General features: G+C 41.3%; 1 protein-coding gene across 1 annotated transcript in view; it reads left to right on the top strand.

The window, feature by feature from the left end:
• CLASP1 (cytoplasmic linker associated protein 1) overlaps nt 1-15,003 on the top strand; it is a 416,010-nt gene that overhangs the window by 178,617 nt on the left and 222,390 nt on the right. The window contains exon 7 of the mRNA XM_042780565.1: nt 11,620-11,687. Within this exon, the coding sequence (XP_042636499.1) occupies nt 11,620-11,687 (68 nt within the window). The remainder of the gene's footprint in view (nt 1-11,619; nt 11,688-15,003) is intronic.

Here is a 15,003-nt window from a genome sequence, read left to right as displayed (position 1 = left end):
GCCTCTTCCTTCTTCCTAGTCTGTCTCAGTCTATAAGCTGGGCTGTTACCTGTGCACCAGTTGCATTTCGCTGGGTTTTAAATAGCAGAGGCTCAGCCTCAAAACTCACGTCTACATGTCACCACAGTAGGACAAACCGACATACAAGTTTGTATTGCTGTTGGAGACCTCTTGTATCACCCCCACCTGGGTCCCTGTGGCTGACTCTTCATCTGTCTGGCTTCCTGGCTTTTAATCCCCTTTCTCCCGCTCTTCTGGTCTGCTGCTTTCGGCGTCCCTGAGTTGTCCCTGCTGCTGACTGCTCCTCTGTCCGGCTTCCTGGCTTTTATCCCTTTTCTCCTGCTCTCCGGTCCTTCTGCTGGAAGAGATCCATATTTGTACCCATTCAAAAGAAAGGTGATCCCACAGATTGTGGAAATTGTAGAACAATATCATTAATATCGCATGCAAGGAAGATCTTACTGAAGATAATTCAAAAACGTTTGCAGCAGTATATTGACAGAGAACTTCCACAGGTGTAAGCTGGATTTAGAAGAGGACGTGGAACAAGGGATATCATAGCTATTGTCAGATGGATCTTGGCTCAAGGCAAAGAATATCAGAAAGATGTTTGCTTGTGTTTTATTGTCTATGCAAAGTCATTTGATTGTGTGGATCATTACAAATTATGGATAACATTGAGAAGAGTGGGAATTCTTGAATACTTCATTGTACTCATGAGGAACCTGTACATTGGCCAGGAGGCTGTCATTCGAATGGAACAAGGGGACACTACATGATTTAAAATCAAGAAGGGAGTGCATCAGGGTTGTATCTTTTCCCCACACTTTTTCAATCTATATGCTTAGTAAATAATCCGAGAAGCTGGACTATATGAAGAAAAACGTGGCATCAGGATTGGAGGAAGAATCATTAACAACCTGAGATACACAGACGATACAAGTTTGCTTGCTGAAAGTGAGGATGACTTGAGGCACTTATTTATGAAGGTTAAAGAATATAGTCTGCAGTATGGATTATGTCTGAATATGAAGAAAACAAAAATCCTCACAACTGGACCAATGAGCAGCATCACAGTAATTGGAGAGAAGATTGAGGTTGTCAAAGAATTCATGTTGCTTGCTTCTACAATCGATGCCAATGGAAGCAGCAGTCAGGACATTAGGCAACATGTAGCTTTGGGAAAGTCTACTGGGAAGCAACTGTTTCAGGTGCTGAGGAGCAAGAATGTCTCCTTGGGGACTAAAGTGTGCCTGACACAAGCCATTGATATTTCCAATCGCCTCGTATGCATGTGAAAGCGGGACAATGAGTATGGAAGACTGAAGAGGATTTGATGCTTTTGAGTTGTGGTGCTGGTGAAGAATTCACCATGGACTGCTAAAAGAAATAACAGATCTGTCCTGGAGGAAGTGCATCCGAAATACTCCTTGGAAGTGAGAATGACCAGACATCGTCTCACCTATTTTGGTCCTGTTGTCAGAAGGGACCATTCCCTGGAGAAGGATGTCCTGCTTGGTAGTGTGGAGGGTCGACAAAAGAGGGGGAGGCCTTCAATGAGATGGATTGACACGGTGGCTTTGATGATGGGCTCAAGTATAGCAGGGATTGTGGAGGTGGCGTGGGATCAGGCAGTGTTTCGCTCTGCTGTGCATGGGGTTGTTATGAGTCGGAAATGATTCGATGGCACCTAACAAACAACAACGACAACAACTGTAGGAAGAAGGGCGTTATCTTTGGTGGCTTTCTGCTGGATCCACATTGTTCATTGTGGTCCTTGTGTTAACATCTGAAAGGCTCTGGGCTGTTCCTATTCATGATTTGCCTCAGTGCTTCTGGGAGGCTTCGTGTCTGTTCTGGTAAGGAGTGATTCTCTTTCCTTAATGCGTGCTTCAGTAGGCCATTCATCCTTTTGATGAGGCTGACTGCTGTGGGATTGTAGGGCAGGTGAAAATGCCAGACAATATCATGGGCATCTGCCCACTCCTGCACTTCATGTGTGGTGAAATGTCAGCCTTGGTCACTGTTGATGTCTGTTGGTGTGCCATTGTAGACACACAGCCAGATGAGTCCCTGAATCATAGAATGGTACATGGCCCATTTGTACAGGAATGCTCATAGTAAGCTAGTATACAGTATGGTGCAGGTTAGAGCAAAACAGCAGTTTTCTGACCTAGGGAATGGCCCTGGTTAATTTTTTTTAAAAAAATTTACCCTGGGACTTGCCCTTGGGGGATGTAGCCTATCTCCTGAGGCATTGCCTCTTTCCTTTTAAGGAACAAGGGTAAACAGTGGTGACACTGATTTCAAGCTTCCTTAATTTGTGCCATAGATATGGGAATTTCCATCCCTTTTGTGATGGCCAATACAGTTCTCTGCCCTTTATGGCTGGTTTTTCTGTGTAGCCATTGTGCTACCTCAGCATCAGGTAACCAGTTTGTTAGGGTGAGTAGCCAGACTAGCTCATCAGCTTGTGTGTTGCTGGAGGGAGTGGATGGGTTATGGGATGATACTTGATAGATGGTGATGTCTGCCTCAAAAGTCTGGGCCCAAATGTCTGCCCACAGCTGCTCTCCCCAGAGGGGCTACTGTGCCACACACCAGTCTTTCTCATTTTACCTTGGCAGCCAGAGAGTAGATATTGCCCAGATATAGGTGCATAAAATGATGGGATTTTTTCATGCATAAACACCATCCAGGCTGCTCTTAATTCTTCTCACTGGCTGCTTTGGCCCTCCCCTTGATCTGTCCAGATTGGTTTGGTGCTAGGCTGAATGGCTGTTGCAGTCCAATGGGTTGGGTTGCACTGAGCTGAGCCATCTGTGTGTACCAGGTATAGGCTCAGTTCCTTCCTTTATATGGCTTTTCAGCAGAGGAAGGTATTCAGCTATTTGGGTCATAGTTTCACTTAATGTGGGTTGCTTGTCCCAGGATCTGATGGAGCTCTGCACTCGGGGCTGATAGACAAGGTACTTTGCTGCTGAGATAGGCATGACACTTCATGAGCATCCCTACTTGGGCCACCCCCAACTTTGGCTTGTTACATCCTTTTACCCATCCTGCAATGAGGTAATAGGTTTTTACAGTCACAGGAACTCCTTTTATAGTCTCTTCAACATTCTGGTGACTCCAATAGACAGCAGCACATAGTTGCTGTTACAACGGACTGTATCTCTGCTTACCTCCTTTCCATAATTGGAACCAAAATCCTAGTGGGACCTGCTTTCCCTGTTGCCTTTGCCACAGTCCCCAGCCAAATACCTTGGGGTAACTAGCAGCATCCAATTCACAAGGGGCACTGGGTTCTATAGCACCCAATGTTTTTGTCTGCTGGACTGCTACTTTATCTGTGTGAGACACTTGTTCTTATTCTGTTCCCCAGTCCCAGATACTTCTCTTTTTTTTAGCTTATAAAGGGGGCATGGGATTTGTGCCAGGTGAGGGACAAAAGAGTCTCCAATACCCCAACATTCGTAGGAATGCTTGCAATTCCTGAACTTTAGTAGGCAATGGATAAGCACGTATTTTATCAGTAACAGCTGCGGTATGGCTTTAATCTTTCCTGACCAGGTAACACCCATGAACTTGACAGATAACCCTGGTCCCTGATGTTTTGAGGTATTGATGGTCCATCCTTGGCTTTCCAGATGGGCTTTTAGTTGGAGAGCAGCACCTTCTAGGAGAGAAAGGTCATGACTGGTTAACATATCATCATCAATATAATAAAACATGAAAATCCCTTCTGGAGATTTCTGCTTTTGAACAAGCAGGCCATGACAGATCATAGGGGAATGACAATAACCCTGGGTTAGCTGTTGAAATGTCCAGGACCCCTCTTTCTACTCGAAGGCAAATTGGCATTCAGGAGCTATAGAAATACTGAGAAATGCATTAGCCAAGTCTAGCACAAAATGATAAGTACTTAGGTGTTCAGTAATGGTATTTAGCAATTGGTCTATGTTGGAGACTGTGGTGTGCAGAGCACAGGTGACTTTTTTCAACTCTCGGTAGTCCACCGTCATCCCCCACCTGCCGTCCGGCTTTCATACTGGTCATAAAGGGCTGTTACAAGAGTTATGATTCGGTTCATGAGCGGGGCATTCCCCACTCCGTTCTGAAACATATATAGCCTTTGCCTTAAAGCAGAATGGGAAGTCACTGAGGCTATTTTTGATAATTCCCATCCCGACAAGAATGATATTGACTCATGCTAGTTTTGCAGTGGTGCTGGTTATTTCTTCATGTTCCCCGGGTAGCCAGTACTGTTTAACATTTACTATTCTTGTGGGGGAAGGGAGAGGGAAGGGGGCTCAACTTCGCCTACCCCCACACACTTAATGATCCTTACTCTTAAACAGAGTTCCCCTACGGTTGTCAATAGAGTTAACCCCGAGAGAGTGTCCGTTCCTAATATATTCAGGCAAAGAGAGATAAACATATGATACTCAGAGGGAGGAAGATGCCCTATGGTGAGAGTGAAGGTTGCATGTCAGACTCGGACAGTGCTACCCCTATAGCTGCCAGTGGCACTTAACGGGCCTTTAAATCTATTTATATTCCCATGAATGAAGGTACACTCCGGACCTGTATCTGCTAAGGCTAGGGTCCTTTTTTCTTTGTTTGGGGACCAGTGGATAACTATTTCAACGTGTGGCCTCCAATCCCCCATAATTCTCTGCACCTTAGGTGGGAGATCTTGGCCCACATCCTAGTACAAGGGAATGGGCACTTCCCATATCAGGGGATTGGCAGGCTGAGCAGATTCCCTTTGTTCCTCCATTAGGGGGAGGGACTGTTGGTCCAGTCATAAACAGTGCCATAAGTGTAAGAGAACAGTCCTAGGCTGTTTATCTGTTGTTTTCCTTAGGAGTCCCAGCAGCTATAAGGTCAGTCCAAAGCTGCTTTCATGTTACTAGTAGGGACCCTTTGGCAGAATTCTTTACCTCTTACCCTATCCTGGGGGCCTTTTCAGTAGCTCTTAACACTCTTCTACCTTAGCCTGTCTGTTTCCCCCATGTGAGCAGTGGCTTGTGTGGCTTGGGAGATGGAGTGTGTGACTGCCGACTGAAGGATGGGCAAAAGAGGACCATAGTAGTGGCTGGGGGCACACTGCAAGGAGGTCATTGCTCATGCCATCCATAAAGATTTCATTACTAGGACCTAGAGATTCAGGCATTTTTTAGCATGCTTTGTCCCCAATTCCCAAAGTAGCACTTGAGTATTTCATCTTGGAGGGATGCAGGAGATATTTCCCTCTGTGGGCCATGCTGCTCAGCAGGGTTAAATGATCCACTTGATGAGCGGGGCATTCCCCACTCCATTCTAAAACATATATAGCCTTTGTCTGAAAGCAGAGTGGGACGTGACCAAGTCTGTTTTAATAATTCCCGTCCTGACAAGACTACAGCATCTGCCCCTGTGTCCCACAGCCTTAATACCTAGGCAGATATAGACTCTCCTCCTTTCTATTGATATTGGACAGCTGTATCAAGGAGTTCCTTGGTGGTATAGTCCCTTACTGTGATGTGTTCCTGCTCCTCAGGGGGAGCAGGTGGTCCAGCATCATTTGGGGTGTGGAGCACTTTGGTCTTTACCTTGATGGTGATTAATGGCTGGGCTTTTAGGTGTTCGGTTACGCTAATGCCGTCGTCTCAGGCCTCTCCTTCCTCTGAGAGGGTTCCATTTTTTTGGGTCCCAGTTGTCCCTAGTTATAACTGCTCAAATTTGTTGGTGCAGTAGGCAGCATCCAGCCAATTTTGCTACTTGACACGCTAACGTTTCTGTAATTTGGTCAGATGCTTGTAACTTGGTGTAGTGATAGCTTCTTTTGCATCTAATTGAGCTAATCACACATCTCTCAATAACTTTTCTTCTTCCTTAACTTTCGGCATTTCATCCCTTAATTTCTGACACTCACTAGCTGCCACCAGCTTGGCATCTGTGGTGGTTCAGACTACATGTAGCATAGGCCAGGCTACTGCTGTGACCAGTGCTCAATAGTCTCTTTTCTGTTTCTCTACTCCGATACCCTGCAGTACATCTGGCAGCCCCTTTGGCATTTTTAGGACATCCCCATATTCACACGCAGATCCCCAGCTATCTGGTAGTCTGTCAGTGGGTCCAAACATGCTTCTGTCTGGCCAGTTTGAGATTTCACTTGCTACTCTCTCTGTTCATGTTTAACGCTGGCCTATGGGTAAGTTTTCCGGACTGCTCCTGCCTGGCTCACCCTTTGCTGTGGGAGGTTTCTAAGGAGGGTGAAACTTCTTCCTGAGTAGGTAATGACAGTCCATAAAACCTTCCCTAAAACCTTCCCGGAGGCATAGGCAGAGACATGAACATTTATTCAGTATAGAAACAGAGAGAATCAGGAGAAAAAGGATTTAAAAGATAAAGAAAGCAGGCTTGTAAACATTGCTAGCAATTCAGTATCCAGTGGTGGTGGGCTAGAATGCATCAAAGATGACTGCTAACCCTGTCCCACTTTGCAGGGATACTTATACCTGGGTTTGAGGAATTGGGGATGGGGGCTACATGACTGGTTTCAGACTCAGTGGCTCCAGTCCCGATCAGGAGGGGGCCCTGGACTACCACCTGTTTGTGCTCTGCTAACATGCTGCCAGTTAGTAAGCTTTATTGCGTGAAACTATTCTAAGGCTGAGTTAATACATTACAGCGAAGGTGGTTAATTACCTGATGGTGGGGGGTGGGAAGCAGGGGAATATGTGACAAAGAGGGAGAAGGGAAATGGCTTGTAGTTATTACAAGTGTGGCTAGATGAAATAGAATCTGAGAGCCATTTTTTGGGGGAGTTGCAGATTACTGATCAGACACTTCTAGATTCCCAAGAATTTGTCAGAGCTTTTCAGAGTTCCCTATAGATATTTCATTCTTCATATTTTAAGTTTTTTTTTTTCTTTTTTAACATTTTGTTTGTCATTTTTATATCAAGCACAATTGCTTCTGATTTCTTTTTGTTGAAGCCTTCAGGGAAAGTTTTTTGGTCTTGTACCAAAAAACTGAGTCAGATCAAATAGGGTAAAGCTCTGAGAGTGGGGATTTCCAGGGAAGTGCAAGACAGCTCAGATAATTGTTCAGCTTTCTCTGGTGGCTTCTTAACAATTTTACCTTGAGTAGAACTGTATTTCATGGAGTTTTCATATCTGTTACCTTTCTAAAGCAGATTGCCAGGCCTTTCTTGTGAGGGATCTCTGGATGATTTTGAACTGCTAGTGTTTTGATTAGTAGCCATATGCTTACCTATTTGTACCATCCAAGGACTCCTCAGTGGCTGGTTGTTGTTGTTATGTGCCTTAAAGTCGGCCCAGACTCATAGTGACCCCTCCTTGGGTTTCAGAGGCAGTATCACTATGGAAGTAGATTGCCCAGTCTTCCTTTCGAGGAGTGGTTGGTGGGTTTGAACCGCCAGCCTTCTGGTTAGCAGTCAGATGCCTTAGGCACTATGCTACCAGAGCTCCTCAGTGGCTGGTAGGCTGTTGGTTTTCAAACAGTTGTTGATTGTGAGCTGGTTAGTTTTCAGGACTGCTGAAGAAATGAGCTGTTGAGGGTGGGACAAAGGCATAGTAAGGCACTGAAAAGCTCACTGCTGTTTCTGAGATGTAGCTTTTCTTCCTAAATATAGGCTCCTTAGATTATTACAAGCCCTTTAGTTATTTTCCAGATTTCTAGAAAAGTTGATTTTGACAGTTTTTGCCAGTGTTCTTGTTGTATCTTTTGAAGAGGAGATTTTAAGAGGTCCTTATTCTGCCAGTTTGAAAGAGTTTTTCCCATGTTTGCTTTTATGATTGCAGTATTCCATCTCTTTGCAACTATTAACGACAGTTTTTAAAACTTTTCTTTTCCTTGTATAGGCATGTTTCCTCCATGTTGGGGTATGTGTGTATTTATTTTGATCTTTATGATGTTAGGAGCTCTCCTCATACGTCTAGCAGTCCTTGCTTGTGTGCTCATATCTAAGAATGGGTGGTAAAAATCAGTTTGAAGCTCTTAGTATATAGGTGAGGCTTGTTTGTTTTGAAATAACCAGTATGTTCTTCTAGGATATTATTTAACGTTTTATATTTTATATTATACAATTTTTTTTAGTAAAGACATAATATTTAAATATTACAGTAAAATAAACCAAAATTGTATTGAAGAGTTAGTATAAAAGTTAAAATTCCGAAAGACTAGTAAATTCAAATGTTAAACTAGTAAATTCTTTTTTGATTGAGATTCAAGGATTTAAAATGAAAAAAATAAAAATTTGGTGGTTTCGGAAGGTAATCATTAGTTATGTATTATATGCCATTGGATGTATAATGCTCATCCTTTAGACCTGTGGAAACTGATGGTCCCCATGAGAGGTGTTTTGTCATTGCTGTGCTCAGAGGTAGCAGATAAAAGCCAGTGCTTCCATTGGTAGTGGGAGCCATTTTATGGGCTTTGGGGAATAAAAAGTGAGCAAGCTACTAGGTAAGAGTGTCTTAAGCAGAGAGAAAAGCATGCCTACTTTTCTGAATTAAGGTATAGCTTCTAATAGTAATTTTAAAAGATATATTTATTTCGTTATTGTTCAGTGCATATACAGTAAAATATACACCAGTTAAACTATTTCTTCCTGTGCCGTATAGTGACATTGATTACATTCTTCAAGTTGTATAACCATTCTCACCCTCCTTTTCTGAGTTGTTCCTCCTCATTAACTAAAATTCTCTGTCCTTTAGGGTTCCTATCTAATTTTGTGAGTTGATGTTGTCAATTTGATACCATATGGATAGTTCTTAAAAGAGCATAATAATGTACAAAGCAAAACTTTTTTGCTTGTTAAGCTATATTGTTGTTTGGTTTTAAGAAGACTTCAGGGGATACTTCTGTGTCAAGATTTAAATATTATCTTAAGGCAGTGGTTTCAGGGGTTCATCCAACCTATTTGAGTGGGCCTGCCACATGTGGGTAATATGGCTACAAAAGTAGGTATCACCACAGACAGAGAATCTACTGATCTTTCACCATTGTCATTGATATTGGTGAATACTATCCCAGTAATGGAAAGAATTTAAGGAGCTCTGGTGGCGTAATGCCTAAGGCATTTGACTGCTAACCAGAAGGCTGGAGGTTCAAACCCACCAGCTACTCCTCGAAAGAAGGTTGGGCAGTCTATTTCTGTAATGATATCACTTCTGTAGTGATACCACCTCGGAAACCCAAGGAGGGGTCTCTGTGAGTTGGGTCCATCTTGACGGCAATGTGTGTAATGGAAGGAGTGTATGACCTCTCCTAATAATTTCAGGAACAACTAGATGAGAGGTATAACTTGGCTCTCACTTGCAAGCTTGTAGGCATGGTCAAGTCAGAGGGTGTGGTTGTGACACAATAAAGTGGTACCTTTGTCAGAGCATGCCCTGGCAACCTGATTACTAATGATATTATTTATGGGCTTGTCAAACCATTGGGGATCTTTATGACTTATAAAAGGGAAAGTGATGGAAACATCTTAAGAAATTGATCCTAAGGTATCTTCCCAGGTCTTTAGTAACCACTGGACTTAAAAGTAAGTGGTAGTTTTACTCATATCTGGTCCTGAAATGACAAATTAGATTTTCATTTCAATGGAAACTCCGATTAATTGGTAGTATTGCTTGGAGGATTTTTGAGAAGTATTCTGAGACTATATTTAGGCTTAGTTTGAAAGAAGACTTGAAAAAATTATCAGTATCTATCTGCCTTGGGGGAGCTCTGGTAGCATAGTGGCTAAGGCACTTGACTGCTAACTAGAAGGTTGGCAGTTCAAACCTACCAGCCACTCCTCGGAAGGAAGATGGGGCACTCTACTTCCATAGTGATACTGCCTCAGAAACCCAAGGAGGGGTTGCTATTAGTCAGGCCCGACTCGATGGCACATGACAACAACAACAACATCTGCCTTGGAATAGGAAGCAGGAGAAGGCAGCATGTCAGGCAGGTTCATCCTCTTAATTTTGGCTTTATTTTCTTATGTGTAATTTTGGTTCTCCTATTCAAATGCAAAGGAGCTCTGGTGGTGTAGTGCCTAAGGCATTTGACTGCTAACCAGAAAATTGATGGTTCAAACCCACCAGCTACTCTGTGGAAAGAAGACTGGGCAATCTACTTCTCCCTTGGAAACCCAGTGGGGGTTGCTACAAGTCAGAATTGACTTGATGGCAGTGGGTATTCAAATTCAAGCTCCAAGATAGAAGTAACTTTACATATTTGGCATGTAGCTAGCTAGTACTGTGCTAGATTCATCATGAGTGCTTAAGAATTTGTTGAATGAATGAATGAACTTAAGACCAGAATGTGTGAAATTAGATCTACAGATTTCCAGAATGAGGTCAAGGATGGGATTAGGATATCAGCTCTAATACACAGTGCTATAACTCTCCTGGGCAAACATCTACAGGACATGGTGCTTGGTATGTATGAAATACCAGAAGAATATAGTTCACATTTTTCACCCCAAAGTGCTCCATTCTGGATGGGAAGAAAAGATAAACAAACATGTTTGAAATGATTAGGGGTTGTCTGATGAGGATGGTTTGGACAAAAGTACTGAAATAACTAGTTTGGTCCCCAAAATATATGGCATAAATATGAAAGCAAAAGTACATTGTTTTGGAATCTTAACCTCTGTTCCTATTCTAATGTGTCTGTGTTTTCCTTGTGAAAATTTCTTTTTGTCTTCACATTTTGTACATGGTAAGATCACCTCCCACTGCCACTTTTTCTTCTCATTTTTGGTGTCAATAGGATGGAGTATTTTGACTATTTAAGAAGACTTGCCTCAATTTAAATGTCAAGATGATAATCAGCCATTAAGAGAAAATAAATGTCAAGCAGATTTTTTTCAAGCTAAATATTTTTACCTAGTCACCATGTCTGTTTCTAGAGAAATTATTTATAGAATTTCTGAATTAACCGTAAGTCACAGAAAAACCTTAATATTGTAGTATTAGTGCATTTTGAAAAGCTTTAGGATAAATAATTGCCAATCTGTGCTTAGAAAAGAAATGGGAAAATTACACATTTTATGATTTGTATCTTCTGTATAGGGTACTCAATTGAATGTCTAAGAGCATAGGTTCTGGTTTCCAACTCTAAAGGCTGACATCTCCTCCCCACTAACTGGATCAATCAATCACCTGTTACTGGGTTTTGATATCCTTAAGTAATGAGAGTAATCCTTCATAAAGCTCTTGTAAAGATTAATTGAGATCTTTCAGATAAAGTCCTTAGAGCAGTGCTTGGTCCATGGTAAGTACAGCAGTTAAAGTGCTTGGCTGCTAACCAAAAGGTCAGCAGTTTGAACCTACCAGCTGTACCATGGGAGAAAGATGGGCAGTCTGCTTTTGTAAAGATTTACATCCTTGGAAATCCTATGGGGCAGTTGTACTCTGTCCTGTGGGATCGCTGTGAGTGGAATCAGTGTGGTGGCAGATTTTTTTTTTTTAAACTATTAATATTATTGGGATAGCTCCTGTTGTTGAGTGTGTTTATATCATTGACTTTTCTTTTTTGAGACAACTCAACTTCATTAATATTTTAATATAATTGTAAACAGTGATGGTTAATAGTTTTTATGTTTTTGCTTTCATACAGGTTGAATGTAATTTTTACAAAATTTGATGAAGTCCAAAAATCTGGAAACATGATACAATCTGCAAATGGTGAGTATATAAAAAGTAGTAATTCTGTTTTCACTTTTATGTCAGTAATGCTTATGCTATTTCTGAACAGCTGAATTAGATGTTTTTATTAAGACTTCTTAAGTCTTAAAACTTAACCTCTATTCACATACTTTTCACACACTGTGGAATCATCTTTGATTTTCTTTCATAACTCATATTGAATCCATTAGCTAATTTTGTTGGCTTTACTTTAAAACGCACCCTGAGTCCAGACTTATCACTGTGACTGCTTTAATCCTCCTAGTATAAGCTGTCATGGTATTTCCCTGAGATCTTAATGGTATCATTGCTTCTACTTTCTCCCTACACCTAAAGTCTGTTTTTATACAGCAACCAGAGTGTGAATCAGATTAATGTCAATCCCTAGTTCACAATCTTCCAAAGGTTTCCCATGAAACATAGACTGTTCAATGGCTCACCAGGCCTTGCGTGATCTGCCTCTGACTCATGTTGTGTCATTCTACCCCCAAGTTCTCTCTGCTCCATTCTGATGTCATCTTTTGTCATTCTACTCCCAAGGGCCCCCTCCTTCAGCTACATTAGCCTCCTTGTTCCTTTGAACACTTTTTAAAAATTTTTTTATTGTAATTTGGGTGAAAATCTGCAGAGCAAACTCATTTTCCACACAGCAGTTCATACAGTTTGTTTCATGACATTGATGGCAATCCCCATAATGTAATAGCTCTTTTCCAACTTCTTCCCTGTGGTCCCCTTTTCACGATGTCCTTCTTTCCTATGCATTCCTGCCTTCAAAGTTGTCTCCCTGTGCAAATACTGCCCTTCTCATCTCCCATGGTTAATTGTTCTAAAGAGTGTATCTACCTGGTATAAATATTCATGCCATACACCTGTCCATTCCTTGACTAGAAGCCATGGGAGTGAGTTCAATTCTAGGCCTGAATGGTGAGTGGGGATCATAGTCCTGGCCATAAGTCAAACCAGTAAGCCTGGTCTTTTTGATGATTTTGAGTTTTGTTCCACATTTTTCTCCCACTCTATCCAGGATCTCCTACACTGATCCTTTTCCAAAGTTTGACAGTAGTACCTGGGCACCATCTAGTTCTTCTGGTCTTACGGTCATGTTAGGCTGAGGTTCGCATGGTCCACTAGTCCCTAGGACTAATTATTTCCATGCATCTTTGGTTTTCTTCATTCTTCTTTGCTCCAGATGAGGAGAGACCAATTGTTAGATCATAGAAGACTGTTAGCAAACTTCTAAGACCCCAGTCACTACTCACCAAAGTTTTGTGTAGTATGTTGTGCCACTTGAGCTTGATTTCCCCTGTGACCATGGTCCTGAGCCCATGAGCCGAACAACTTGCTCTCTCAAGGCAGTTGGCTATAGCTAAGAAGTTATCGTAACTTTTCTCCCTGATAGCTCTATTATATATATGGGCATTGTTACAGCACATACAAATGGATATGTAGAAATATCATCTGCCACTCTTACATATATTCATTGGTATATCTCCTTTTGCCTAGATATATCTGCTCATTCAGCCTATCTACCTATGGAGTCACCTGTAGAGTAACATCCTTTGAATACTCCTACTTATCATTCCTTCAGCCTGAGACACTCATCCCTGGGTATCATTATGGCTCTCTCCCTTATTTCATCCAGATCTTGGCTGAAGTATCACTTTGTTACAGAGATGACATAGAATAACACATCCCAATCATTCTCTGTTCCCTTTACCTGCTTAATTATTATTCTTAGCATTTATTCACTACAAGCTATTCATTTTCCTTTATCCTCAGTGCCTCAAAAAATAATTGCCTTATGGTAGATAGACTATATTGTTGAAGAAATAAAGTAATGACTAGGACATAAATTACAACCTATTGTTTCCAATTTCTAAATTCTTTTTACTATGCTTTGTGATGCCCCTCGCACTGGGAAGGGTGTGCGGGCGGGCGCGGGTCTGGGGTTGGGGCCGCGGTGCTGAGCCGCAGGTGCGTCTGTCCCAGACTGGTGGCCGAGTTGCAGGGCACGCTGGACGCCTGCACCGAGCGACAGCAGCAGCTGGACCGATGATATTTGAGGACAAATGGGTAATTCTTGTGATTTCAGAAGGGAAGAAAAAGATAAGAGTGAATTACTGTATGATCAATAAGCCATCAAAAAGTCAGTTACTTTACAGTTTTTTTACTTTACTTTACAGTTACTACTTTAGGATTGTAGTGATTTTAGATTATAATATAGGCTTCATATTTTGAATTTAATCTTGAGGTTGTAAATAATTTCGACTCAACAGGATACACCTAATGTCACTAAATTGTGCATGTAAAATGCTAAAACGAGAAATGTTTTGTTCATATTTTTACCACAGTTAAAAAAATAGTTTAAGCTATTTTATCCAAAGTGACTTGGTGCACAGGGGTACCGGAATCTTGGACTTTAGACACATACTCATTGTATACCTTCCTAAATGATATGAAGAAATTTTTCGTTTCCATATTTCCTGGCAAGTCCAATAGGCAACAGGGTGGAGACTCATGCCGACTGTTATCTTTAAATCGGCTGGTCAGATGATTAGAAGAGTGAAGCAGTTCTAGCATAATACTTAGTTTAGAGATGGAACACATCCTAGGAGAACTCGTTTTTTGCTGTAAAGACCTCAACTGATTGGTTGAGGCCCTCTACATTATGGAAGGTAATTTGCTTCATTTAAGGCCAACTGATTTAATCACATGTAACTACTCCATAATAACAACTAGATGATTGTTTAACCAGACAATCTGGCACTGAAGGCTAGCCAAGTTGACACATGAAAACAACTATCGGGACACCTGTATATTTTCTTAAATGCTCGTCTCCTGCCTACACCTTTGCTTAGAATTGTTACTGTTTGTGCAGCAGCTGCCTGTTGGACATTTCCTCTTATATTTGAGACAAGCATCTCAAACCAGATTTGTGTTCTACCTCTTGCTGAAAGACAAAACCCAAAATAATCGAATGTAACTCTATCCTAGCTCTTTTCTATGCTTCCTTTATCAGCAGCTGGCTCCATTATCCATCCATGTATATAAATAAAAGCTTAGGAGTCATCTTTGATAGATTCTCCTTCCTCACTTCCCATATATATTATCATTTATTCTTAAAGATTTTAACTCCTAGGTATTTTTTTTTTTTTTGAGAATTTTTAACAAGTTTAATTTGATGGTAATATGAAGCATCTTATCTCTCATAATTAAAAAGCACACATTCCTTTCAACCTTACATGAATTATTTTTATTTTTTATTTTTATTATTATTTTTTAATTTTTATTTTTATTGTGATTTGGGTGAAAATTT

Source organism: Orycteropus afer, unplaced genomic scaffold, assembly GCF_000298275.1.
Source record: "Orycteropus afer afer isolate SDZICR_OR568_19922 unplaced genomic scaffold, OryAfe1.0 scaffold00004, whole genome shotgun sequence".
In the NCBI taxonomy this organism is placed as follows: domain Eukaryota; kingdom Metazoa; phylum Chordata; class Mammalia; order Tubulidentata; family Orycteropodidae; genus Orycteropus; species Orycteropus afer.
The sequence above is the reverse complement of the archived record's forward strand: the minus strand, read 5'-3'. Positions and strand labels throughout refer to the sequence as shown.